General features: G+C 39.9%; 1 protein-coding gene across 1 annotated transcript in view; it reads right to left on the bottom strand.

Annotated features, from left to right (window-relative positions):
* CTNNA1 (catenin alpha 1) overlaps positions 1 to 27,727 on the bottom strand; it is a 176,097-nt gene extending 148,370 nt beyond the window's left edge. The window contains exons 1-2 of the mRNA XM_034656084.1: positions 27,638 to 27,727; positions 453 to 559 (exon numbers count right to left, since the gene is read on the bottom strand). Coding sequence (XP_034511975.1) covers positions 453 to 557 — 105 coding nt within the window. The 5' untranslated portion in view covers positions 558 to 559; positions 27,638 to 27,727. The remainder of the gene's footprint in view (positions 1 to 452; positions 560 to 27,637) is intronic.
* Positions 27,728 to 27,733: the final 6 nt, after the last annotated feature.

Raw genomic sequence — 27,733 nt, 5'->3', positions numbered from 1 at the left:
GTGATATTTTTAACAGAACATACCAAACCTACACCCTCAAATTACCAGCTAACTGATCCTAGACAAGGAAAAATCTGTCAAGCATGGTAAAGAGATAACAGTCAAGGCTTTATAGCCTATCTTTCTTGAATATAACCTATAACTTCCAAGAAAAAAGTGATGCCAAGAAGCCATCTACAAAATACAAATACCTGGTAAGTTGTATTACATACCACTTATCCCCTCTTATTGCCAGTAAGACTCAAGAAAATGGCAGTAACTACGTTCCTAAAGGGTTAAATGAATGCATGTATAATATTTAAACAACTAGTGGTGCCACATCATCTAAATACAATCAACCTAAACTCAACTACTCAAATTAAAGCTTTGAGCTAAATTTGCTCTGTGTTTGTTTCCCAGGCCTACTGCTACGGAACCATATTAAAACTATGTATTTGTTTGCAGATTCTTACCTGTGTAACAAGAGGCTCCAACAGTCTTTCAACTGCCAGAGTCCTGATCTCTAAACTTTTGGGGTCCCATTTAAAGTTTATGTTGCCTGCGTGGACAGAAGTCATTTCTAAAAAAGAAACAGAAGGTCAAAGTGAGACAAACATCAAATACAAACATGAAATATATGACAAGTCTTCTCCTACTTTTAAAAAGGACTTTTTATATCAACAAAGCTTAATTCCAGATGGGAAAAAAATTCTTACTAGCCTGCACAAGAGGCCTAGTAACTCTTAACCTCTTACACTTTCAAATGTTGAGCTTGTGAACAGTAGAGGTACTTACAAGAGGCACTCCCAAACACACAGCGCTCTTTCCCTTTGGGCTTCTCTGGCACCAAGACATTTCTACTTTGTTTTTCCACACCAACTTAGAAACTGATGTGAATGAAGGCCTGATTCTGATTTTTCTTACTCCACAACATTTATAGTACAGTATTACCTAAAAGGCATAACTCCTTCATTTTTTGATGAATTCTCAGAGAATATCTTGTCTTACTCTATTAAAACAAAATGCTGGGGCGCCTGGGTGGCTCAGTCGTTAAGCGTCTGTCTTCGGCTCAGGACGTGATCTCAGTGTTCTGGGATCCAGCCCCACACATCACCCTCCTCTGCTGGGAGCCTGCTTCTTCTGCTCCCACTCCCCCTGCTTGTGTTCCCTCTCTCACTGGCTCTATCTCTCTCTGTCAAATAAATAAGTAAAATATTAAAAAAAAAAAAAAAGCTATAATGCTTAAGTCTGCTGCCCCCTGCACCTACAGCTATTATCACTCATAGCCAGAAGAAAATTCAAGTCGCACTTAGTCAAGTATCAATGTATCAGTGTCAAGGTAAACTTCCATTAGACAGGCTTTAAGACTAGGGGGAAAGACTTCAACAAAAACACCAGTGTCTGCTTCTAAAATAGTGCCTAAAAGATAAAAGAAAAAAAAAAAAGGAGGTATATAACTGAAGTAAACACTGAATATAAACTTGCTAGACAACCAACTTGATATTTAAAACCTTAAAAGAATGTGTTCTTATGACCCAGAAATTCTACTTCTAGAATTTTATTCTAAAGGAAAAATCAAGGTGCATAAAAACTTGGATACAATGATGCTCACAACAGCACTGCATATAATCATTAAAAATTATAAACTACCTAAATTTCAGAGATCACTGAATAAATAAATCACATAACCAACCACACAATACTGTGCTGCTCTTAAAAAACGTTTACAAAATTTAGGAAAAACAAAAAAAACAGTGTTCTCACTGTCCAGGTCATTATTTCTATTAAATACCAATGCCCATTAAAGGGAACCAGGGCTCCTCCCAGAAGTGGGGGGGAAAGGAAGTTTCTTTCAGGTCTGAGCTATCCTATTCTGCAGAAAGCAAAGAAGGGTACAAAGACTAACCTATCAAACCACAGTGGAACCAAAGGCTCCACCGGCCAATTTATGACATTAAATATCAAAAAGCATGACAACTGCAACTGCCTGATTGATAGGCAGTTGGTAAGTACATAAAAAATATCCTATGACCACAGAGATTCTCAAAAGAAAAAGGGAATTTCTTTACCATAAATGTAGAACAGAATTAGAAAACGACCATTTTGCAAACCCCAGTGTAGTAACTGATTGAGGCAAAGATTATCAAAGGATGTTAACACCATTAAGTGAAAGGCTACTGGGGAAAAGGATACTTGTAATGTGCCAAAGTATCACTTGACAAGTTACTTACTAATTACAGGGGCCAAGACACACCTTTACAAATTTGAGATCTAATAGCCACCCTCTTAAACAGATAACTAAACTTAGCATCACTAATAATGACACACCTGATTTTATATGCCTCCCAATATGAAGAAATGTATTACCTATTAAATACTCTTGATGAAAAAAAAACTTTAAAAGTTTTTCAAGAGCCTCAGTATTACTATAAAATGAGTAGTTGTGCAACAGCAAAAATAAATGTTTAACTAGAGTCTACTGAAGCCTCTATGTAGGGATTCAAAACCTTTTTCAATGCCCTGGATCCTTCTGGCAGTCTAGTAAAGCCTAAAGACCAATGTCCGTCCAACACAAATACAGTGTAAGCCACCTAAGTAATTTTCAATTTTTTAGTAGCAACATTAAAAAGAAATGGATGACTGTACACAATACATCCAAAAATTATTTTAGCATATAAACATATTTTTTAAATTATTAGAGACATTTTACATAAGTACTAAGTGTCAAAATCTGGGATTTGCTTTACACTCAGGGAACATTTAAAGTCAAAGAAGTCACATTTTCACCTGTTCCAAGAGCCACCTGTAGCTAGTGGCTTCCATACTGAATAGGGCAGCTATAAGACCCTTTCTTACAAGTTTTTCTTTTTTTTTTTTTAAGATTTTTTTTTATTTATTCGACAGAGATAGAGACAGCCAGCGAGAGAGGGAACACAAGCAGGGGGAGTGGGAGAGGAAGAAGCAGACTCATAGCAGAGGAGCCTGACGTGGGGCTTGATCCCATAACGCTGGGATCACGCCCTGAGCCGAAGGCAGACGCTTAACTGCTGTGCCATCCAGGCGCCCCTCTTACAAGTTTTTCAAATGCATAAAACACAATCCAGGGGCGCCTGGGTGGTGCAGTCGTTAGGCGTCTGCCTTTGGCTCAGGTGTGATCCCAGCATTCTGGGATCGAGCCCCACATCAGGCTCCTCTGCTAGGAGCCTGCTTCTTCCTATCCCACTCCCCCTGCTTGTGTTCCCTCTCTCGCTGGCTGGCTGTCAGATAAATAAATAAAATCTTAAAAAAAAAAAAAAAAACACAATCCAAAGGATTACAAAGGAAGCACATACAGTGAAATTTAGTTATCGAGATACTTTAGAAATGGATGATACAGTAATATATATGCTTATTTATTAAGTAAAACTTAGCAAGAAATCTGACAACTACTTCGAAGTAACAATGAACATGCACATTTTTCAAGGGAATGTTATAATTATTGCAGAAATGAAAAGCACTGAGATTCCTACTGGTGACAAAGTTACAGATTCAATTGAAAACTGTAGTTTGTTATCGACACTAATAATAGAAATGCTAAATTCCTGTTAATAGTGAAAACAAGACAAAATTTTTCCAATCCAAAAATCACTGCAGGTTGGGGCGCCTGGGTGGCACAGCGGTTAAGCGTCTGCCTTGGGCTCAGGGCGTGATCCCGGCGTTATGGGATCGAGCCCCACATCAGGCTCCTCTGCTATGAGCCTGCTTCTTCCTCTCCCACTCCCTGCTTGTGTTCCCTCTCTCGCTGGCTGTCTCTATCTCTGTCAAATAAATAAATAAAATCTTTAAAAAAAAAAAATCACTGCAGGTTAAAAAACCTGGCTTAGACTGAATGTCAAGCTTATAGGGGATACAGAAACATGGTAAGCAACACCATGGGAAAATACAAATCCAGAATGTAGGGTACCTTATAAGATAAAATGGCCTCAATTCTTCAGAAAGTCAGTATTTTGGGGGAGAGAGTGAGAAGACTATCCTAGACTGAAAGACTGAAGAGACATAAGAAATCTCATGCAATACATGTACCCTGTTTAGACAACAGTTTGAGACAAGCAGCTATTAAGACATTTGTAAGGAAACTGGTCTTTAATACTTACTAAATATTAAATGTTATTATGGAATTACTGCTCAATTTCATAGGTGTGATAATGAAATTGTGGCTATGTAGAAAAACGACAATTTCTAGGAGATGCATGCTGAAATACTTAGGGGTGAAATGTAAAAATGTCTGCAACTTAACAGTTCAGAAAAAGAAAACATACATATACAGATCAAGGAATCATGAAAAAATACTCCTAACTATTAAATCTAGGTAAAGGACACATGAATGGATGTTCTCAGATTTATTCTTTTAGCTTCTTTGTATACCTGAAATTTCTCATCTAATAAAATGGGGAGGATGTTACAGAAGTTCATGAGAAAACGTTCAAAATACACTACTGAAGACGATAAAGAGATTTCAAAACAATATAAAGTATGACCGCAGGGAGGAATAAAGATATCTAAATGTATAAACCAAAAATTAACAAATGTTATTTCTAAAGTGGGGATTATGGATAGTTTTAAGGATAGTTTTAACATTCTTTTTGCTTGCTGTATTTTTTGATATTATAAAAATCACACAGGCATTTAGAAAAAGTTACTTTTGTAATTAAAAGAGCAGGGGCGCCTGGGTGGCACAGCGGTTAAGCGTCTGCCTTCGGTTCAGGGCGTGATCCCGGCGTTATGGGATCGAGCCCCACATCAGGCTCCTCTGCTATGAGCCTGCTTCTTCCTCTCCCACTCCCCCTGCTTGTGTTCCCTCTCTCGCTGGCTGTCTCTATCTCTGTCGAATGAATAAATAAATAAAAAATATATAAAAAATATATATATAAAAAAAAAGAGCAGAATCTTCATTTTATAATCTTTACAGGAGGACAATACAATCAAAAGGCATGTTTGATCATCTTTTAACCACTTTGAACTTCCTTACTCATTTATAAAATAAGATAATCATTACCTTCAGAGGGCTTTCCTGAAGATTAAATTAAACAGATTACGATCTAGTCAATAAAATGAAAACCCAGGCTAATAAGAATAAAGGAGAAATTCTTCCATACAATAGGAAACTAATAAATGTAGGGGAATAATGGGTTTAGAAAAATCTCCATTTAGGGGCGCCTGGGTGGCACAGCGGTTAAGCGTCTGCCTTCGGCCCAGGGCGTGATCCCGGCGTTCTGGGATCGAGCCCCACATCAGGCTCTTCCGCTATGAGCCTGCTTCTTCCTCTCCCACTCCCCCTGCTTGTGTTCCCTCTCTCGCTGGCTGTCTCTATCTCTGTCAAATAAATAAAATAAAAAATCTTTAAAAAAAAAAAAAAAGAAAAAGAAAAATCTCCATTTAGAAACCATCATAATAATAACCGATTCAGTGAAGAATCATCCTGAATGCTAAACCAAGTGGTTGAAAGTTAACAAAGAGGGGCACCTGGGTGGCTCAGATGGTTAAGTGTCTGCCTTCCACTCAGGTCATGATCCCAGGGTCCTGGGATCAAGCCCCACATCCGGCTCCCTGCTCAGTGGGGAGCCTGCTTCTCCTTCTCCCTCTACTGCTCCCCCTCTGCTTGTGCTCTCTCGCTCTGTCAAATAAATAAATAAAATCTTAAAAAATAATAATAAAGTTTTACCAAAAAAAAAAAGTTTACAAAGAAACTGATTATTTACATATTCTCATGGTAGTTCCCAACAGATTATTTACTGATTACAAAGGAGGGGGGGTTACAGTAACTTTAAAGTGGAAAAACCTGGCAGACACCTTAACCAAGTGATCAAAATCAACATCTCCTACAATAGGACAAACTGACATCATATACCTCCTGATATGATACACTGAGAAGGACATAACATCACTTTGGTATTTCCTACCAAAACTACATAGCCTCAATCTTGTCATGAGGAAACCTCAAACTCAAAGTGAGGCATAGTCTACAAAATAATTGGCTATAGTCTTCAAAGATATCAAGGTCGGAAAACCAAAGATAGACTGAGAAGTTCTTCCACACTAAAGGATGCTAAAGAGACATGACAACTAAATGCAGTAATCCTGGAATGAAACTGTATTTGAAGGAAAAAAAATTGAGACAAATGACAAAATCTAAGCAGGTTCTAAATTAAGCATCATATTTGCATATTTTCATCCTTATACTGTAGTTATGTCCCTGTTGCATGTAATGGACATGGTGTCTGCAACTTATTCTCATATGGTTCAAAAACATAATGCATTAAGTATGTTCCATATACAGAGAGGAATGGAAAGTGGGTGGGAGAGTGAGAAGAAGAAAGGGAGGGAAGGAGGAAGAAGAGACACAGGAAGAGAGGGAAATGAAGGGAGATTAGGTGGAAAGAGAGTGAGGGGTAGAAGGAGAATGGAGAAGTGCGCAGAAGTAGAGAGGGAAGCAAAGGGGAGGGGAAGAAGGTTAAGAGGAGAAAGAAGAGCAGACAGGGAGAAAAGCAGGAAGGGGGAGGAAGGAGACAGAAGAGGTAGAAGGATGTCTTGAAATGTGGCTAGAGTGGCTGAGGGATTAATTTCATTTTATTTCATTTTTAATTAATGTTGAACAGTCACTAGTGACTACCTTATCAGACAGCACAGTTCTAGACTCTACAGACAGCAACATCAACACCTGAATTCTACACATTAAAATGACAACTAGGACAAGGTAGAACTGCACGTCTATGATTAGCCCACTCTTGACAACTTCAACATAAAAATGTCTGTGTCTTCTCCCATAAAAGCATGCGTGAGGCACAAATATGTAGGCCCTTTAGATATTTTTGAAAACGTTAGTGCAGACATCATCTAACATTTCACAGGTTTATCTAAGCATCAAAACATTCCAGAATCACTGGAGATGGGATGCCAAAAGAAATCTGGATTTGCTTAATCTGGTAACACAGAATGCCAGTTTCCAAGAAATTTGTTTCAATGCAAGTGGGCAAAATTGCTCTCTACACTTAAATTATGTCAGGCCTACATTTTGGTTTTTAAAGGTTATTTGTCCACGAATCTGATCAGCCCAAGTCAGTAAGCCTTAGGAGATGGAGCACTCTAAACTGCTAAAGGGCTGACAACAGCTAAAGCAAATGTCATCAAATGTCACAGATAAGACATTTCAGAAAGAATGATCTGCCCCATGGACCCTGCATTCCTGTACCCTAGCATTCCATAGCTACTGCATCAACACAAATAAAACAGAAAACCTTTCAAGGGTAGTAGAGGAAGGTGCCAAGAGTTAAGTGAAGCTGGGTCCAAGTAGACATGTGGTCACATCTGTGTTTTAATTATTAAACAAGTACAACAATGTAACAATTCACTTTTCCAAAGAAATAAACTCTTCCATTTTTTTCTCAAAATAAGAAGTTTTCTTGAAAAGGAGCCCAGAGAAGGAACGTTAGCCCAACCCCTGCCTGGGGAAAGGGACTAGGCAACTTTTGAAAACCATCAAATCAAGGTCCATATGGCACAAATGCATTCCTAATGCTTTTATTTATTATTTATTTTTAAGATTTTATTTATTTGAGAGTGAAAGAGAGCGAGCACAAGCAGGGGGAGGGAGGACAAGCAGACTCTGGGCTGAGCACAGAATCCAATGCAGGGCTCGATCTCATGACCCTAAGATCATGACCTGAGCTAAAATCCAAAGTCAGACTCTTAACCAACTGCGCCACCTAGGTGCCCCTTTTCCCTAATGCTTTAGAATCCACAAAGCGGGCCCACTTTTCCTTCATGAGCAAAAGTGGGGCCCAAGATGAGATTCCTGAGCAGAAAACAGAGTCTCANTTTTTTTTTTTTTTTCTACGCAAGGTAAGCCTGTGAAGATTGGGCAGACCAAGTCACAAAAAGAAAAAAAAATGGTTTCTCTGAAACTTGGAAGAAAAACTAGCTTTTGGGCTTAAAGAACAAGAGTATCCTGAAGATTTGTACACTTGCTGATAATAAAAACGTTCTTCAAAAAAAGCCTACTTGGTCTTTTGTTTTTCTTATTTTAATACTTTGGGGTACAAAATAATTCCACTTTCTTCTTAACTTGGAAAAAAGGCAAAGTGTAAGAACAATAATGAGTTGCAAATGACACCTGACCTCTCAGGGAGACCACTAGGAGAGGCCAGGACAGGTAAACGGGGAAAGCACACACCCAGCAGCCCATTAGCTCCAGGGAGGCACTCTCTATCATGCAGATAGAGTATGGCTGGCAGATTATACAATTTTTTCAAGACACCCAGAGACATAGATTTTTAAGTGAAGCCTCACAACTTTAGTATGAGCAATTCACTCCAAAACATTTTACCGCTGCGTAGCACAAACAAAAAACGTCTGAGTACTGTTTGCCCTGTTGGTCAAAACTGCAACGAATGAACAAGTTCTCCCCTAAAGTCCCTTCCAGTTCTGTATTCCAGAACTCTACGTACTGTTAAGTCATATCTCTGAGGAGGTCTCCAATCTCCACATACAAATTCACCAGACTCCAGATGCTGCTAAAAGTGTTAAGGCAAAGCACTCACTCACTCACATTGAAAAACTTGAAATATACTGACACTTGAAAATTGAGAACCCGTTCAGTGTGTTTTCAAGTCTTTCAATAACCATGATGGAAGCAGACTGCCTTGTGCTGCACCTTTAATCAAAGGCCCTGCCAAGAGTGATGCTGAACATTATTAAACTATACTACAGAGCCAATTTATGCTTTTGGTGACCCCAACCCAAAAAAGATTTCAGAAAGTAGAAGTAGAGCATTTAAAATCTAATGAGAGTATGTTCTCTGGAAAGAACATGCCTTTCTGGTACCAGCTTTGTCACTAACTTACTTTCTGACCTTGGGCAAGTCACGTCACATTTCTGGATCCTCAGTTTTCTCATCTATAAAATGAAAGGGGTTGAATTCTAGGCTCCAAGTCCTTCCAGGACTGAAATTCTATATGTTTGAAAGAACATAAATGTTCTTTCATTTATGTTATCTCTCAATAGCTTTTGAATTAATTTATTAAGTGCAATTTCTCCCAGGTTTAGGCTGTTGTCTTCCTAGCTATATTTTAAGTTTAAGGACAGTAACTATGCTTATGCTTCTTTATATTCCTTACGTTACTGGCAAGCTGCTTTATGCAGAGCAGACACAGTATTAGTTGAACTGAATTTATGCAAACTGATTTTAAAATATTTACACGCCTACCAAGACAAAGCTCCTGCCTTAATCTTAGTCATATCTTCTGCTTCTCTACAATTAATGGTATTGTTTAGAGTAGCTAAACAAATAACTTTTAAACTCTTGGCAGTTTCTAGTTTTCCAATTAACTTACAGAGCACTCCTTCACAAGATCTATTACAAAACCTACTAGAGCCAGCCAACCTTAATGAATTACAGCAACCTTAGGTTTCTCCAGGAGGGATCATGCTTAGTGGAACTAAATAAAAACTTAAACTGCAGTTACTCAGTCTTCATTACCTTATTTATAAATAGCAATCCCGGGTATTACGCAAAAGTTTGCTATAAATTCAGAAAGGGGCAGAGATGTAGGCGTTTGACTAGCAATCTTTATGATAGAAAGAGAAATGGGGAAGCAACAAGCAGAAAATAAAAGCATAGTTCCATCAGAACTGAGAAGGCTGATTGTTGGCAAACTGCCTCATTCGTGCAAAGAGCTTACATAACTTCTCTAAAGACATTAAACGTTCATTTACAACAGAATAGCCACATCATTCTTAAAACCTGTCTGCTCCAAAGCTTTAGAATATCCTTACCTTGCTACTGGATGCCATTTTTTTTTAACAGCAAGGTTAAGTTAATACAATGTTAAGATGGTTCATTTAAATGCAAATCAGGAAATTTTAAAATTAAAAGTACCCACAGTAACGGTTAACTGTCACACTGCACAAGATACAAGATTGTGGATTACTCTGTGCAGTAACAAGGATGCCAGGCTTCATCTGCATTAAACAGAGTTAACACAGCTGTTGGAATCTCAACTCTCAAATCTCCCACTAGCTGTCAAAAAAAAAAAAAAAACACACCAAGGTAACCCGTATAAAGACTCACTCTGACACATGCCTATTTTACTAAATTCCCTCCCACCAAGCCTGCCATTTTCTTCAAAAATGTAAACAGGTTGGGGACAGAGGCAGAGGAGGAAGGAGGGGCAAGAAAATAAGAGGTATAAAAACACAGATGGTTCATGTAAACAAAAAGAAAACTTGTTTTTCCCCCAAAATGCAGTTTCTTTCTAAACATAAGTACAATATCATCATCAAAAATGGGGGGGGGGGGCAAAGCTTAACTTTGGTCAAAACGGAAGGCCAAAATCAGAGTCAAAAGTTTCCTGACTACTGCAAAGTAACTGGGTTCCATAAACCATAATTTCTATGGGATCAATTCATCATACCCAAATACGTTTTGTATCAGGCACTTATATGGCACACAATAGCTATCACTCTTTTAGGTATACAAATCTATAAGAAAAAGGACACTTTATTATTTTTTAAAGATCATGATGATGATCATTATTATTTTATAAAAATTACAATTTTTTTTAATTTATTTGACATACAGCGAGCACAAGTCGGGGGAAGAGCAGGCAGAGGGAAAGGGAGAAGCAGGCTCCCCGCCAAGCAGGAAGCCCCGCCAAGCCAGGACACTGGGATCATGACCTGAGCTGAAGGCAGATGCTTAACCGACTGAGCCACCCAGGCCCCCCACAATTTCTTTTAATTACAATAAAAGAGTTATCAATCACTTTTATTTTGTTCCTTTCTTGTTTTAAGAGCACCAAAGACAATGAGAAAACACAGAACAGCTGAATGAAAACTGTCATGCCACAAGCAACAGGAGACACAATGATTACCAAAAGCACTAAGTAAAGGACAGAAAAAACAATATTCAGTCAACCATTTAGCCACTCCCTCAGTAAATATTTGAGTGCCTTTTCCATATAAGCATTATTCCAGACAGCATGGAACAAAACTAGAAAAATCTGCCTTCATGAAACAACACTATAGTAATGGCATAATTAGAAAATGAGACTAAGGCACCTGGATGGCTCAGTCAGTTAAGCATCAGCCTTCAGCTCAGGTCATGATCTCCAGGTTCTAAGATTGAGCCACGCATGGGGCTCTCTGCTCAGTAGAGAGCCTGCTTCTCCTTCTCCCCCTCCCCCTGCTCCTGTGCTCTCTCCCTCTCTAAGTAAAATCTTTAATTAATTAAAATAAAGTAAGAAAATGGGACTACACTAGGACTAGGAAGAAAATTAAGCAGGACAAAGGTAATGGAATTAGGTAGGGTTTTTCAAGGGCCTATCTTTGTAACATTTGAACTGCAATCTTAAAGTTAAGGAAAAGTGACTGAGTATCTGAAAGAACAACATTGCAGGCTAACTTAACATAGACAAGGCACCATCTCCCAGGACTTAAATGGAAGGCCAAGGTGGCTGGAGCACAGAGCAAGAAGAGGTAAGAGATCAAGGGAAGGGGAAAAAAAAAAAGTTCCAGAGCTGCTGAGTGACTGTTTACAGTATGAACCGGATATCTATATTCTTTTACTAAGCTTCCACCCCATATGGCTGAGGCATTAACAATGGAAGTGTGTTCCAGGAAAAGCTGCACGAAGCCATCATAACAGACAAGTGATTATGAATGCACAGGAAGTCCCTGTTTTCATAAGAAACTGGAAGACACTGGTCAAAAAAGCAAGTAAGATGAAACCAGCATCTGGACTGAAGGCACCAGAGAAAACAGAGACAAAGGGAAAAGAGGTTTTTGTCTTAGAACAATGGGACTAAAAGGCAGAGAAACTTCATACAGCTGAGAAGCCCACAGGAAGAGAGCTGTATTTTTCTTGGACAGAGGAGAAACGATGCCTGAACTTGGATTGAGATTAGGAAATTACCCAGACTGAGTGACAAAATAAGAAAGAACTGCCTCTAAAACGTATACTGTAGTATATACTTTTTTTTTTAAGATTTTATTTATTTATTTGACAGAGAGAGAGACAGCGAGAGCAGGAACACAAGCAGGGGGACTGGAAGAGGGAGAAGCAGGCTTCCTGCTGAGCAGGAAGCCTGATGCAGGGCTCCATCCCAGGACCCTGGGATCATGACCCAAGCAGAAGGCAGACGCTTAACGACTGAGCTACCCAGGTACCCCTGTAGTATATACTTTTGATTACCTATTTTGTCTTTCACTGACTGACCAATTACCATATCCTGGAACCCTGCTAGGTGCAAGAGACACAAAGACTAATTAGAAATCCCTATCAGATCATCACAGCAATTAAGTACCGTGGGGGCCAGGCGCAAGTGTCCCCAAGATGGGCCACTTTGTCATGAACATTATTTTGAATTAAAAGCAATCAAAACCCAGCAGATACAGGAAAAGCTCTTAACCTCCTGCTAAATTTGTCTGCTTGTATAAAGAAGAGAGCTGTTAACAGATTCCTCTTTACCTGAGAAGCTTATCTACTTAATAAGACAACCTTTGCTTTCCAAATATTTCCTTTTACCTTCCTGTTAATGGCCTTTCTCCCCTTTGTATCCTCAGACCCCTCCCCTGGTCCTTAACTCATATTAGCTTTATGTTGCCTATCTTCAGAATTTCCATGTCTGTGTAGATTCCCCTTAAGTACAATTTGATTTTTTTTCTCCCACTAATTTGTCTCATGTAAATTTGATTGTTAGTCCAGGTAGAAGGACCTTGAAGGGTAGAGGAAATTTTTCTACCCCAACAGTACAAAAGGAAACAGGTGCTTCACAAGAGAGAAACGTCGCAGATGCTAATTAATCAAGTGTTTAAACTTGGCATCACCACCAGTAGAACAATGTGACAACTGTTGCAATGCCCTCAGAAAGGAACATCATCACATGCATCGTACTGCCAGAAATGGAACCAATCAGACCAATCCAAACCACAGAGTAAAATCAGCCTAAACTATGCCCAACAGTCAGTGTCAAGGGTAGGAGCGGGTGGGAGGAGACAAAACTCTCTCAAGAGATATGACAACTAAACACAGTATGTGATCTTTTACTGATTATTGCATTTATTTTAAGGCTTTATTTATTGGGGGGGGGCATATGTGCAAGGGCACACACTGGGCGCAGGGGCAGAGGAAGAGAGAGAAGCAGACTCCCTGCTGGGCAGGGAGCCCAACGTGGGGCTCAAACCCAGGACCCTGGGATCATGACCTAAGCTGAAGGCAGATGCTTAATCAACTGAGCCACCCAGGAACCCCTGATTCCTGGATTTAAAAAAAAAAAAAGCTATTAAAAAACATCACTGGGGGGCGCCTGGGTGGCACAGCGGTTAAGCGTCTGCCTTCAGCTCAGGGCGTGATCCCGGCGTTATGGGTTCCGAGCCCCACATCAGGCTCCTCTGCTATGAGCCTGCTTCTTCCTCTCCCACTCCCCCTGCTTGTGTACGCTCTCTCCCTGGCTGTCTCCATCTCTGTCGAATAAATAAATAAAATCTTTAAAAAAAAAAAAAAAAAAACATCACTGGGACAACTGCTCAAATTTAATATAAATATGCGCTATAGCATAAGATCAGTTATTTCTGGGAATCCTGTAAGGCAAATTCTGACTCAGTTAGGTCTGATGAGGAAAGATGGGGTTCGAAGCCAACAGCCAAGAAAGAATTCTTGAGACCTCTTCAGTGCAAAAAGGTGGTTTTATTAAAGTATGGGGACAGGACCCATGGCAATAAGAGCTGCACTGGGACTGTGAGGATTGGCTGATTATATATTTTCAAGTTGGGAGGGGGTTAGGGATAGCATAAGCCTCCAAGGAACTTTCGAAGCAAGGTTTACAGGACCTTTAGGGGGCTAGCTATTGTTAGAAAAAGGTCATTTAATTTCTCTTTTGCTTTTGTCTCTTCCATCAGGTCTAGGGTAGGACATCAGAGCTGGCATTTCTCCCAAGTTACCAGAGAGAACTGACAGGGTTCTTAGACCACTCTTAAAAGAAATTATGTTGGGGCGCCTAGTAGCGCAGTCGGCTGGATGCAGCTGACTTTGTCTCAGGTCATGGTCCCAAGGTCCTGGGATCGAGCCCCACATCAGGCTCCCTGCTCAGTGGAGAGTCTGCTTCTCCCTCTCCCTCTGCTGATCCTCCTGCTTGTGTTCTCTTGCTACTCTCTTTCTCAAATAAATACATACATAAATAAAAAGGAATTATGTTACTTTTATAAATGTAAAATGTCTTGTGTGATATTGTAGTTAGGTAAAGGATATGTCCTTATTGTTAGGAGTTACATGCTGAAATACCCTGGTATCTGCACTTTACCTTCAAATGCCTCAAAAAAAAAAGTTCATATAGAGTAACTGAGCAAATATGAAAAATGTTAACAACTGGTGAATTCAATTGACTAATCAAGTGCTTACTCTATTAATCTTTCAACTTTTCTGTACATTTGAAGATCTTCAAAGAAAAAAAAGTTGGGGGAAAACTCAGTCTAGACAAGAAAATAGTTACAATACAACAGAAAATAGTTACAAAACATCAGTGCACAAGAGAAGCACCCAGGAGGGAGTCCCCAAAAGGTGAGGGAGTCCTTACTGAGGATCTGTTGTACAAGACGGGGGAAGGCAGCTGGTTCAGGTTATAGGAGGGGACAACAGCACCAAAGAACTTCGAAGCCTTCTAAAAACAAGCATGAGTGAAAAACAGAAGATAAATATTTAAATGGCAAAAAATAAAATAAATGGCAAAAAGTAAGGTTTCAAGATGAGCAAAGAAATTCAGAGGCATTACATCTTTGGCTTTTTATCTTTCCTAACTTAAAAATACTTTGGGCCCATTCTATTCTTACTGCTTATAATACTACCTGAGAAATGCTAAAACCCCACCCACCCATTCACCCACCCAAAAAAACAAAGCAGCAAAACGCACCTGTTCAGAGCTACCATAGGAAAGGCCACAAGTGGCCAGAGAAGCATTTCCCCAATCCAAAGGACTTCTGCCCACAAGCAACTGAAGAGTTAAGTTCCTCAAACTCCACAGGCCACAAGGTAAGCATTTACCTCCCAATTTATTCCCTCTTCGGCTTTCCCCATTTCTGCTGACCAAAGTTCCACCAAACCAGCTGCCCTAGAAGGGGACTCCAGGCCCCTCTAGGATCCTCTTCCCTCTCCCTCTTCTGTACCTCAGTAAATACTTCACTCTACTAACCCTCCTGTCTCAGGGCTCTGGCCTGGTTCCTGGTTTAAAATATCTACAAGTCTTCTTATTTCCAATCATTATCCAGACAGCCTCACTTATCACAGAGTCTACTCCCCCCTGAAAAAAATGAGGGACTGCTTCCCCACCACAAATGGGATGAAGCCCAAGCTCCTATAAACAAACCTGACTGGCACTAGCCCGACAGACTCATCACCTGCATCCACTCTGTGAAACTTCTCCAATGCACATGCATGTATCCAGACCCTTTCTCTGCCCAGAGCACCTTTCTGACTTTTCCATGTTCCTTCAGGACTCACACAAATGTCCTGTATTTACCCTTTCTCTGCCCAGAGCACCTTTCTGACTTTTCCATGTTCCTTCAGGACTCACACAAATGTCCTCTCATCCCACAGAAAGTGCTGTTCCCTCTTTTCTGGGTCCCTCCAGCACTTTACAAGCATCTCCATTACAGCACTTACCACACAGCACTAGGTCAGCACATCTGTCTCCCAGGAAACTGGGAGTTCCCCTTTGAACACAGGGACCATGGCTTTTTTGAGCACGATAATTTTCACCTAACAACAATCTATAAATGATCAACAACTGGCCTGATGGTTTAAGGTTTCACCTAGCAACAGTGACACTTGTGGAAAAGTAAGAAATGTCTCCCTCCGGGTGCTTGGGTGGCTAGGTAGGTTAAGCATCTTAATTTTGATTCAGGTCCTGGTCTCAGGGTCCTGGGATCAAGCCCCATGTCAGGCTCCACACAGGGGGGCGGGAGGTGTCTGCTTGAGATTCTCTCCCCCCTCCCTCTGCCCCTCCTCCCCCACCCCTGCTCACTTGCACAAATTCTAAAATAAATAAATCTTTTTTAAAAGTCTGTTATAAATTTAGCAAGAATAGATATAGATTGATAATTCTTACCTACCAGTGATATTACTAAGGTTAATAATCCCATTAGTTTGTAAACTCTTGATGTTAGCAATGGTGACTTATAAATTCTTACTATCTCCCCCAACACCTGCTTTAAAAGGCAGACTTTTAATAAGTGTGTACTGCATTTAACTGAAGCTTTCCCACTGTAACTGAGATACAGCAAACTAAAGGTTGCCTTTGACCCTGACTCAATAAAGACACCTAGAAAACATTACATCTTTCACTGGTCTTAATGACTCCAAAGAAGCTAATTTCTCTCAAGTTTTGCCATCTTCCATTCCCTTCGTTTTCTTCCCCTCCTCCCAAGGGATCAAGCTCACATTTCACTTAGCCACTTCTCGCAAAATGACAGGTTTCTAAAGATATACTTCAAAGCCAGACCACAGCCTTTCTGAGAACATGATGACCCCAGGTCCAAAGAAGCAAGAAAATGATAACAGATGATTTTAAGAAAGCTTTGCCAATTCAGAGATCCCCAGGAAGAGAAAACCCCATGAACACTGACAAGTAACTTACCCTTTCAGCTTCTGCCTTACTCACTGCACTATCATTTTTCACAAACAATGATTAAGAGTCTAGATTAACATTGAAATATTTAGCATAATGAAATATTCAACATACCATGGGAGAATAGTAACAATGCATCTTTGCTTGGAAAGAAAAGCATGTTTCATAGCTGCACAAGGTAAATGGACTATTAGCAAAGGCACCTATCCTTCATGTCACTTGAAATGGGCCACACTGAATGCATTTCCTGAGTTATGACAGCACTTTCAGTTTCAAGAACAGTCTGCAGTCCTCCCTGGTTACTAAACCAGTACAGGATTATGTAACCTGATAATTAGACAGGCTTCTAACTCACATCTTCAATTCATAATGCCAAGTATTAAGCAGAAAACCAAAGCAATAAAACATTTTCAAAATGCAATTGATGGTCCACTTATATATGATAATATTTACTAATGAAATCTCAGAATAAGATGAGGGAAATGTACAGCTCACTACAATGAAATGTAATAGCCAAAACTAAGCAATCCAGGAAAGAACTAGCCTTTAAATTAGCAATTAAGGAGTATGACCAGTTACTTAACACCAAAACTAAATTGTACTAAATTATTCATTACAAAATTTTAAAGCAAACGATAGTTTGTTTCTTCTATAAAGCCCTAGAAGTCCAAAAAAAAAAAAAAAAACCAAAAAAACCCTTCACAGCATAAAATTATAACAACTTCCACAATGTAGTAGTTCTGCTCTACCTCTACTACAATTGGAACATGGGAGAGATGACAAGAAATTTTAAAAACCAAATCACACTACTCATAGAATACTTGTTCCAAATGATCAATCTGTATTACAAACATTAAAAATAACACTCAAAGTTGCCTTTCAAATCATATTTACATTATATGTATAACTCCAAACTTGAGCCACTGAAAAAGCACAAATTAAATCACAATCAAAAAGTGGGGTTGATAGATGACAGTCCAACAACAAGTAAACAAATGCATGTTAATTTCAAGCTCCATTAGAAATGAGGTTGGGGAATGCTTGCACATGGACAAAAAGTTTGACATTATGGGGGGAAAAAAACTAAATATGAAAATAATGAACATTTAGAGGTTCCAAGAGAGAAAAGGCAACGTTGAAGTTTTATTCTGAAGCATGGCTATTTCTGCACACTATGAACTTTCAAAAATGCATAAATTTAGTATAGCGCTCTTGCAAGTGAACAAACAGCAAGAGACAGGGAAAGTCAAGGCAGACTGTTCACTTCCCCACACTGTTCAGCCCATTCAAGCCAGGCCCACACTGTGGGGGGGCTGAGCTGAGCAACACACTGCAGGAGCAACACCCTCAAGGTCTGGAAGCTAGCACACTGGCATCTGAGTGAATTTTAGGAACTGCTGCTCAGGGAGGCTCTCCCAGATGCTTGATGTGTTTAACTTCCATTCTTTTTTTTTTTTTATTTTACTTATTCATTTGAGAGAGAGAATGAAAGAGAGCACAAGAGAGAGAAAGCACAAGCAGGGGAGAGGGGTAGAGGAAAAGGGAGAAGCCAGCTCCCCGCTGAGCAGGGGTTTGGTCCCAGGACACCAGTGCCAAGACAAAGGCAGACGCCCAACTAAGCCACCCAGGCATCCCTTCAACTTCTTTTCTTAAAAGAAAACAGAAGAAACTAATTAAACACTTAAATCCTCCAATATGTATATTATAACCAAAATTACTTGAATACTCTTTAAAGGTGCATCTTCACAGTCACTCATGAGGAAAAAATTATTTGAGCTGAGAAAGCAAAAGTAATAACTGGCCTTACATTTTCACTACTTGTTTACTATATGTCAAAGTTCAAATATACAAAAAACATAGTCTGCAAGNAACTTCTTTTCTTAAAAGAAAACAGAAGAAACTAATTAAACACTTAAATCCTCCAATATGTGTATTATAACCAAAATTACTTGAATACTCTTTAAAGGTGCATCTTCACAGTCACTCATGAGGAAAAAATTATTTGAGCTGAGAAAGCAAAAGTAATAACTGGCCTTACATTTTCACTACTTGTTTACTATATGTCAAAGTTCAAATATACAAAAAACATAGTCTGCAAGAATTTATTTTTTTACCTGTTTTACCACTTTTCACATGCAGTAAAATTCACTCTGGTGTACTATTCCATGAGTTTTAACAAACTCGAACAGCTGAATAATCCCCTCCACAATCAAGATATATAAAAGTTAAATGAATTTAGATATTTTCAAAACAGCATGTAAATACAACTGAACCACAGAATGTAAATGTACAAAATATTACTAGCTTCAAGAGCTAATTTGGCATCAGCTTAATACAAAGCTACAGTAATCAAAATAGTGTGGCACCGGCATAAAGACATACAGACCAACAGAACAGAACAGAAAGTCCAGAAACAATGCTCACATTTACAGTCAAATGATTTTCAACAAGGGTGTCAAGACCATTCAAAGAGGAAATGACAGTCTTTTCAACAAATGGTACAGAGTAAACTGCATATCCACATGTAAAAGAATGAAGCTGGATCCTCACGTGTTATCATACAGAAAAACAAACTCAAAATGGACCAAAGACCTAAATGTAAAAATTAAAACTATAAACTCTTAGAAGAAAACACAGGACAGAAGTTTTATGACACTGGATTTGGAAATGATTTCCTGCATACAGCACCTAAAGGCAGAAGTTTGGACTTCATCAAAGTAAAAACTTTTGTGTATCAAAGGACATTATCCACAAGGTGAAAAGGCAACCCAGAGAATGGAAAAAAATATCTGTAAGTCATATATGTGATAAGGGATTAATACTCAGAAAATCTAGAGAACTCCTAAAATTCAAACACAAGAAAACAAACAACCCGAGATGTGCAAAGAATTTGAGTAGAAATATAGGGATGTCCAATAAACACATGAAAAGATATTCAACATCACCAATCATTAAGGAAATGCAAATCAAAACTACAATGAAATACCACTTCATACTCATTACAATGGCTACCATCAAAAAAAAAAAAGAAAGAAAATAACAAGTGTTGTCAAAGATGTGGAGAAATTAGAGCCCTTCTGTATGACAGTTCCTCAAAAATTAAAAATTAATGTACCATATAAGCCACGTTGATAAAGCATAATGTTCATTATTTTCATCTTTAGTTTATTTTCCCCCATAATGTCAAACTTTTTCTCCACGTGCAAGCATGCCCCCAACCTCATTTCTAATGGAGCTTGAAATTAACACACATTTGTTTACTTGTTGTTGGACTGTCATCTATCAACCCCACTTTTTGATTGTGATTTAATTTGTGCTTTTTCAGTGGCTCAAGTTTGGAGTAATACATTTTTATTTTTTAAAACATTTTATTTATTTATTTGAGAGAGCGAGAGTGCACAAGGGGTGGGGGGGATGCAGAGGAAGAGGGAGAAGGAGACTCCCTGCTGAGTAGGGAGCCTGACATGGGGCTTGATCCCAGGATCATGACCTGAGCTGAAGGCAGACAGACACTCACCCCACAGGGGCCCCTACAAATTTTTTTTAAAGAGCAGCAAACCTTTTCCCCAGAAATTCCACTTCTAAGAAGTTATCCTCAAGAAATAATCAAGGATGGGCAAAATTGGGGCACGTGGGTGGCTCAGGTTGTGATCCCCGGGTCTCGGGATGGAGGTGCCCCGCATCAGGCTCCCTGCCCCTTGGGGAGCCTTCCTCTTCCTCTCCCTCTGCAGCTACCCCTGCTTGTGCTTGCTCTCTCCCTCTCTGATAAATAAGTTAAATCTTAAAAAAAAAAAAAAAAAAAAAAAAAGGGGGGGGAGAAAATTTAGGTAAAAAAAAAAAACTCTGGNCTCTGGAAGCAAACTAAATGTCTAACAGAAGGCTGCTTAAAAAGGAGCTACAGAATGGAATAGTAGGGGATCATTAATATGCTGTATTAGTATTGTGCAATTAATCATATGTCATCAGTTCTAAAGCATCATATTTCACATTTTTAAGTCTCTAAAATCTGGATGTGTCTTACAGTTGAGGTGATTGCCTAGTTTATTTGGCAGTTCTTTTTTCTAAGTGATACATAAAATAAAGGTTAATCTTAGCCTACTAATAGGGGAAATGTTCAAATTATGACAAATGGAGAGATTACAAAAGAGCACATAAAGTAGAAACTAACTTTTATAAAAGTTACAGACAATACACATTTAGAAAAAAAGATCAGAAGATGTACACCAAAATGTTAGCAGTATTTATCTCTAGGTGCTGTGAGTTTTATTACAAAAAAATCTTTAATAAACTGGATGTAAAGTCATGCCTCCACCCCCGGCACAGTCCTATATACACCATATATATATACCTACTATAATCCAATATTTATTAAAGAGTATCTGCTATGGGTTTAGAAATAAGTCAGATATCAGAGGAGTCAAAGATTCAGAAGAAAGTAATTGCCCTGAAGAAGCTCAGCATCTAACGAAAGAATTTATGGTCTAGAAGAGTCTAAAGGAAGTAAACCAGCAACTTAATACTATTTAAATACGAACTAGTTTGTTAGTTTTACTTGTAAGACAACCGACTTACTATGGATAAAAACATTTCCTGTTCAGGATTCTGTAACTGAAAGAATAAATTAGCATTTTATCACATTAGAAGTTAAAATAAATATCCTTTATAAATTCTCTTATTCATTACACAGATGATGAAGTTCAAACTCTATCCAGTTGGGACTCAAGATTAAAAACTTCTAAAACAGTTATCATTGTAATTCGTGAGACAGACATAATCAACGACAAATCAGCAACAGCAGGAAACACTAAACATAACTCTTTACTGTTTACTAACAACTTTTAAAAATTACATTTAAAAAATATTTTCCCTACTTCTTCCTTGTTCACCATGCCTTCACTGTGCTGGAGGGTGAAGTGCCTAGAATAGTAACTTAGTTCCTACCCTCAAGGTATCCACAGTTTAGCCAAGGGGATTACAAAAAAAAAAAATAGGAGAAAAGCTCCAAGGCACTGGATTTGGCAATGACTTCTTATATATGACACCAAAAGCACAAACAACAAAAGAAAAAAACAGATAAACTGACCTTAATCAAAATTCAAAACTTGTGCATCAAAGGACATTATCAATAGGGTGAAAAGGCAACCCAAAAACTTGCGAGAAAGTATTTAAAAATCATATACTGAAAAGGGACTAATACCCAAAACGTATATCCACTACTGGATACTTACCCAAAGAATATGAAAACACTAATTCAAAAAGATACATGCAGCATTATGTTCACTGCAGTATTATTTACAACAGCCAAATTATGGAAGCAGCCCAGGTGTCGATCAACTGATGAATGGATAAAGAAGATGTGATATATATATACACACACACACACACACACACACAATGCAATATTACTCAGGGGCGCCTGTGTGGTTCAGCCGGTTAGGCAGCTGCCTTCGGCTTGGGTCACAGTCCCAGGGTCCTGGGATCCAGCCCCGAGTAGAGAGCCTGCTTCTCCCTCTCCCTCTGCCTGCTGCTCCCCCTGCTTGTGCTCTGTCAAACGAATAAATAAAATCTTTTTTAAAAATGGAATATTACTCAGTCATCATGAAGAATGAAATCTTGCCATTTGCAACATGGATGGATCTAGAAAGCATAATGCTAAATGAAATAAGTCAGAGAAAGACAAGTAATACAATATGATTTCACTCATACGTGCAATTTAAGAAACAAAGAAAAAAGAGACAACCAAAATACAGACTCTTAATTATAGAAAACAAACTGTTACCAGAGTAGAGGTGGGTGGGGGGATGAGTGAAATCAGCAAACGGGATTAAGGGTACACTTATTACGATGAGCAATGTGGAGAATTGTTGATCACTACACTGTATAGCTGAAACTATAACACTTTATGTTAACTATACTGGAATTTTTAAAAATCCAGAACAGAGGCACCTGGGTGGCTCAGATGGTTAAGCAAGGCCCTGGGCTCGGGGCATGATCTCACGGGTCCTGGGATCTGGAATCAGGCTCCCAGCTCAGCAGAGTCTGCTTCTCCCTCCCACTCTGCCTCTCCCGTTGCTCATGCTTGCTCTCTTTCCTTTCTCTATCTCTCTCTCTCTCTATCTCTGTCACAAATGAATAAAATCTTTTTTTTAAAAAAAAGGGAAAAAATAAAAATAACTAAAAATCCAGAACATACAAACAACACCTACAACTGAACAACAACAAAAAAGCAAACAACCCAATTAAAACTGCCAGAGGACTTGAACAGAGATTTCCTCAAAGAAAATATACACATGGCCAATAATCACAAGAAAAGATGCTCAATATCACTAATTAGAGAAATGCAAATCAAAACCACAAAGAAATATCACCTCACTTCCATTAGGATGGCTGTTTTTAAAAAAAGAAAGAAAATTTAAAAATTTTTTTTAAAAATCCAGAAATAAATAATAAAAAAATTCAAAAGAAAAAAGAAAGAAAATAACAAGTGTTGGTGAGGATGTGGAGAAACTGGAACCTTCATACACTGCTAGTAAGTATATAAAATGGCACAGCTACTATAGAAAATAGTATAGCAGTTCCTAAAAACTATAAGCATAGATTACCTTATGACCCACAAATTCCACTTCTGGGTACATACCCAAAGGAATTGAAAGCAGGGGCATACACATGTACTTGTACACCCATGTTCATATCAGCATTATTAACAGCCAGAAAGTGGAAGCAACCACAGTGCCCACCAACAGATGAACAGATCCTAGAGTATCATTCTGCCTAAGAAAGGGAGGAAATTCTGACACATGCTACAACACGGGTGAACCTGGATGGTAATATGCTAAATAAAATAAACCAGTCACAAAAGAACAAACACTGTATTATTCCACCTACATGAGGTGCCTACAGTAGCCAAATTCAAAGAGAAAGTACAATGGTGGTTGCCAGGGGCTGAAGGGAGACAAAATGGGGAGTTAATGTTTAATGTATATGGAGTTTCGGTTTTGGAAAATGAAAAAAGTTCTGGATATGGGTGGTGGTGATGAGTGAACAAAAATATGAATGTACTCAATGCCACTGAAGTGTATACATAAAAATGGTTAAAATGGTAAATTCTGTTACATGTATTTTACCACCACAACACACACACACACAAAAAAAAAACAGGATAGGGAGTGAGAATGTCATAGTCAGAGGCAAATTTTAGAATTTCTGGTAAATTAAAGATCACTTTCAGCAATGATGATAAATGTCTCAATGGAAAAATCACATTAAGCAGCCTTCATAAATAGATGGCATTTGTGTCGAGAAGGATGAGGCACTCCGGTATGAATGCCTGGCAGGTACAGAGGACATGTAGCAACAATTTAAAGTAGAAAATGAAGTTGAGGGGTGCCTGTGAGAGACTCTTGGTTTCGGCTCAGGTCATGATCTCAGGGTTTTGAGATATGCCTAGCATCAGGCTCTACGCTAAGTGGGGAGACTGCTTGAGGATTCTCTCCCTCTCCCTCTGCTCTCCCCCCCCACCCCGCCCCGGCACATTTTCTCTCTCTCAAATAAATAAATCTTAAAACAAACAAACAAACAAAACTGAATGAAAGAAAGAAAATGAAGTTGAACAAATTAATTTAGAGCCAGAATTTTGGAGGTCTTGAACATCAACCTAAGAGTCTGATCAGTTCAGCAAGGAGATAGCAGTAGGTGTCTCCAATGAACATGAGCACCGCTTAGTGTAAAAGACTGAAAGGTGGAGGGGAAGATAGGAAAACATTAAACTAACTGTGGCAAACACTAACTGATCAACCACAGTGTTTCCAAATCTCAGATTAAAAACTGAAGGGAGCAGAGGGACAGGTGGTGACCTGGGATTCCTGGAGAACTGGTTGATAATTTACTGTTTCTTGGCCTAGACAGTGTGTGTGCATGGTCTTCACCCAAACACAGCAGTAGGCAGGTACTGTTACGATCCGAGCACTCTTCTACAGGTGTATCATACTTAAATTTTAAAAAGTTTTGTCAAAAATAAAAGCCCAGGCCCCATTTCCAAGAAACCCCCAGCTGGGAGGAAGACATACATTAAAATGTTTACCAAACACTATAAAAGATGCAATCACAGAATATGTACAAGCTACCCAAGAAGCACTGAGTTCTAAGAGAAAACCCAGAAGCAGTGACATCTAGGGTAGGTTTTAAAGAGTAAATGAGTTTGTCAGAAAGATGAAAAAAGAGAGCAGCTCCAGGCAAAGGAAAAAGTATGAAAAAGGCACCAAAGAAAACAAAAATAGAACAATTTATCCAGAGAACTACAAGTAGTTTCAATTATACACAGATAAGAAGATAATCTAAACTGTAGTGGAAGGAGAGAAACCAGAAAAAAGGAATTAATGTAACATGAACACCGGATGGAGAGGATTTCATCTCTGATTAGATATGGGTAGAAAAGGAAGAAGAATAGAATGAAGATGGTTTTCAAGCTGAGGCTCTCCATAATCGACTAATGCCTCATCCGTCACAGTTCCACCCACAAGCTAGACTCCAGATGGGGAAAGACTCTCTTTCGTCCTTCATTCAACAGTATCTAATTTGCCCTCCAGGTCAGGTACCAGGTCAAAGACTAAGGCTATCAAAGGCTCATAGGCCCACTTCATAGCAGAAAAGGCAAACAGGGACATCAATAATTTAAGGTACAGTATAATGGGGTACACCTCCTGGTGAGAAGAGGTTTGCTATCAGAAAGTAAAGCCCTATCTCGAGTCATGAGATATGACTAAGAGCTCATCACGAAAGGGACAGAATACAACTGACCGGTGGGGGGGGGGGGCATAACTGAGTTAACAACAGTTATAGATAAGCCTAGGCCCCTTACATCCAATTCATATTTAAGTCCTGTCTCATTTCCCCAAAATACAGTTCCCTTCATCCGCACCACCTCACTCCAACCATTTTCCTTTAAAATATCAGATCACAAAACTCCCCACGATGGCTTCTTACAGATCTTAGAATAAGATCCAAACATATGACCTGGTATTCCCTGGTAATCTCATGTGAGACCTTCTCCCCACCCCAAAACTGTTCAAGCTATACAGGTCTTAGGTCTCAAAACACATGAAGTTCATTCCTGTCTCAGGACCTTTACACAAGCAGAGGACCCTGTTTCTTTGGTCCAGATCTTCACCACCACTACACACTACCCACCCGCAACAACCAGGTCTGTCATGTCTCAGGCTATTACTTTCTCAAAAAATTCCAGGATCCTACCAGTTATTGCTGATCTCCACATATGGTTTAGGTTTCCAGAAAAGAAAGGTATCTCATTTTGGGCATGGTGAGTTTGAGAAGCCCCTGGGACACAGAGCTCTCTGGTGCACAAGTGAGACAGGTATGTTAGAAAAAATCTTGGGTACGAGTAGATGGAAAGAAAAAAAAACAAAACAAAACCGAGAAGCAACGCCAAAAATATAAGGAAAATCAGAAGACTCATGTCATAATTCCACCAACTCCTATTCCCTTTTATACCTCCTCACTGACAAAACCCTATCACCTTTCATCCAGTTCAAACACCACCCCCTCCCAGAGACTTTCTGGACTTGTCCAAACAAAATGTATTAGGCCCCTCTCCATGCTTCCACAAGTTTTTCCCTATCATTGGTAGTATACAAGATACAACCCATGTACACCCAGTACTATTATGGCACTTACAACAGTCTGCCTTGCACTACACCTGGGGTATAAGCCTGCCCTACATTGCACTGAGCTCTTGGGAGCATAGCCCGTATCTTAAATCATCTATGGGCCCTTAAAAAATAGTGGATAAAAATTATTTAACTTAATACAAGTCAAGAAAGGTAAATAATTAAGCAGAGGCTATGGATAATTTCTTTTGTCTTGTAAAACAAAATAACATATCCTCATTAATTTAACTTACACTTTCCTAAAGTAATGTAAACCTGTACAGTCATTTCAAAAGTCACTGCTAAACAAAAAAGAGGGTAACTCTTTGCAACAATACAATGATGTAACCGTTTCCTTCAACATAAATACGAAATGCCCTTAATTTAGTTGGGAGACTTCATGCATCTACTCTTCTAAATTGTAAATTCTGTTCAAAACAAACACCAAAAAAAATGTCCCAAAGACGCAGGAGGACATAAGAGAGTGTCTGCCAATCCTGGTTTGAGCCAACTGCCGCCTGCATTGTTGGGAAGCCATTCCTGCCAAGCCAGGGTCAGGCATTCAGTCCACATTTTTTCCAACAAGTGCTTCACACACGCACACTCCTTTAAAAGTCAACAAGAAAGAGTCCAACGCCCCCCGGGAAAACGAGGACTAACCAGAGTGCAGCGTGTCCTATCAACCAGCACAAGAAGTCTGCGTAATTTCACAGCAAAGGTTAACTCGGTACACGCCAAAAGTCCACTCGGGTGTGGCGCACCTTCCCAGCCAGACCCGGTCAGAGAAAGGCGGCACCCCACTCGCACCTTCCCGGGCGTGCGGGAGCGCGGGCTCAGCAAACCTCAAGTCCACCAGACCGCCAAGTTTCGATGGCGGGGAAGGAGGAGGAGGGTAAGACCACGGAAACCACAAACCACAATCACTTCACAGGAAAGCTCAACTCCCCGCCACTCCCGCACCGGAAACAGCGCGCAGGCTCCTCTCCACAGGGTAGGCGGCCGAGGGGGCTCGGCGCGGGCCCAGCGCGCGCACCGAGTCGGCTGGGACAAAGTTTAGAAACCGAGAGAAACTTTCCCGAGAGGAAGCGCCGCGTCGGCGCGGGGCCTGCCGCTTGCTCCGCTCCAGCCTCCACGGCCCCTCAACTTCCCGAGAGCCAGGAAGCGCCGGCCCCGCCCGCCGGGCCAGAGCGCAGGCCAGGGGCCCCGCACGGGAAGCGGGCCGGACGCCGCACCGCAGCCCGCCAGGAGCCCAATTCAGGGCGGTGTCGCGGAGGAGCCCGCGGCCGGCCCGCACGCAGGAGGAGCCCCTCAGCCCCGAGCCCGCGGTCGCCTGAAGAGAGTTACCTGCGGCGAGAGGGGCGAGCGCAGGAAGACTCCCGAGGCCCGAAGCCGACGGCCGCCGCTTTGTCTCCCTCCAGTCGAACTCCGAGGAGGAAATGG

This window comes from Ailuropoda melanoleuca, chromosome 3 (assembly GCF_002007445.2).
Source record: "Ailuropoda melanoleuca isolate Jingjing chromosome 3, ASM200744v2, whole genome shotgun sequence".
Lineage (NCBI taxonomy): Eukaryota > Metazoa > Chordata > Mammalia > Carnivora > Ursidae > Ailuropoda > Ailuropoda melanoleuca.
Note: the sequence above shows the minus strand (reverse complement) of the source record. Positions and strands in the feature narration are given on the sequence as shown.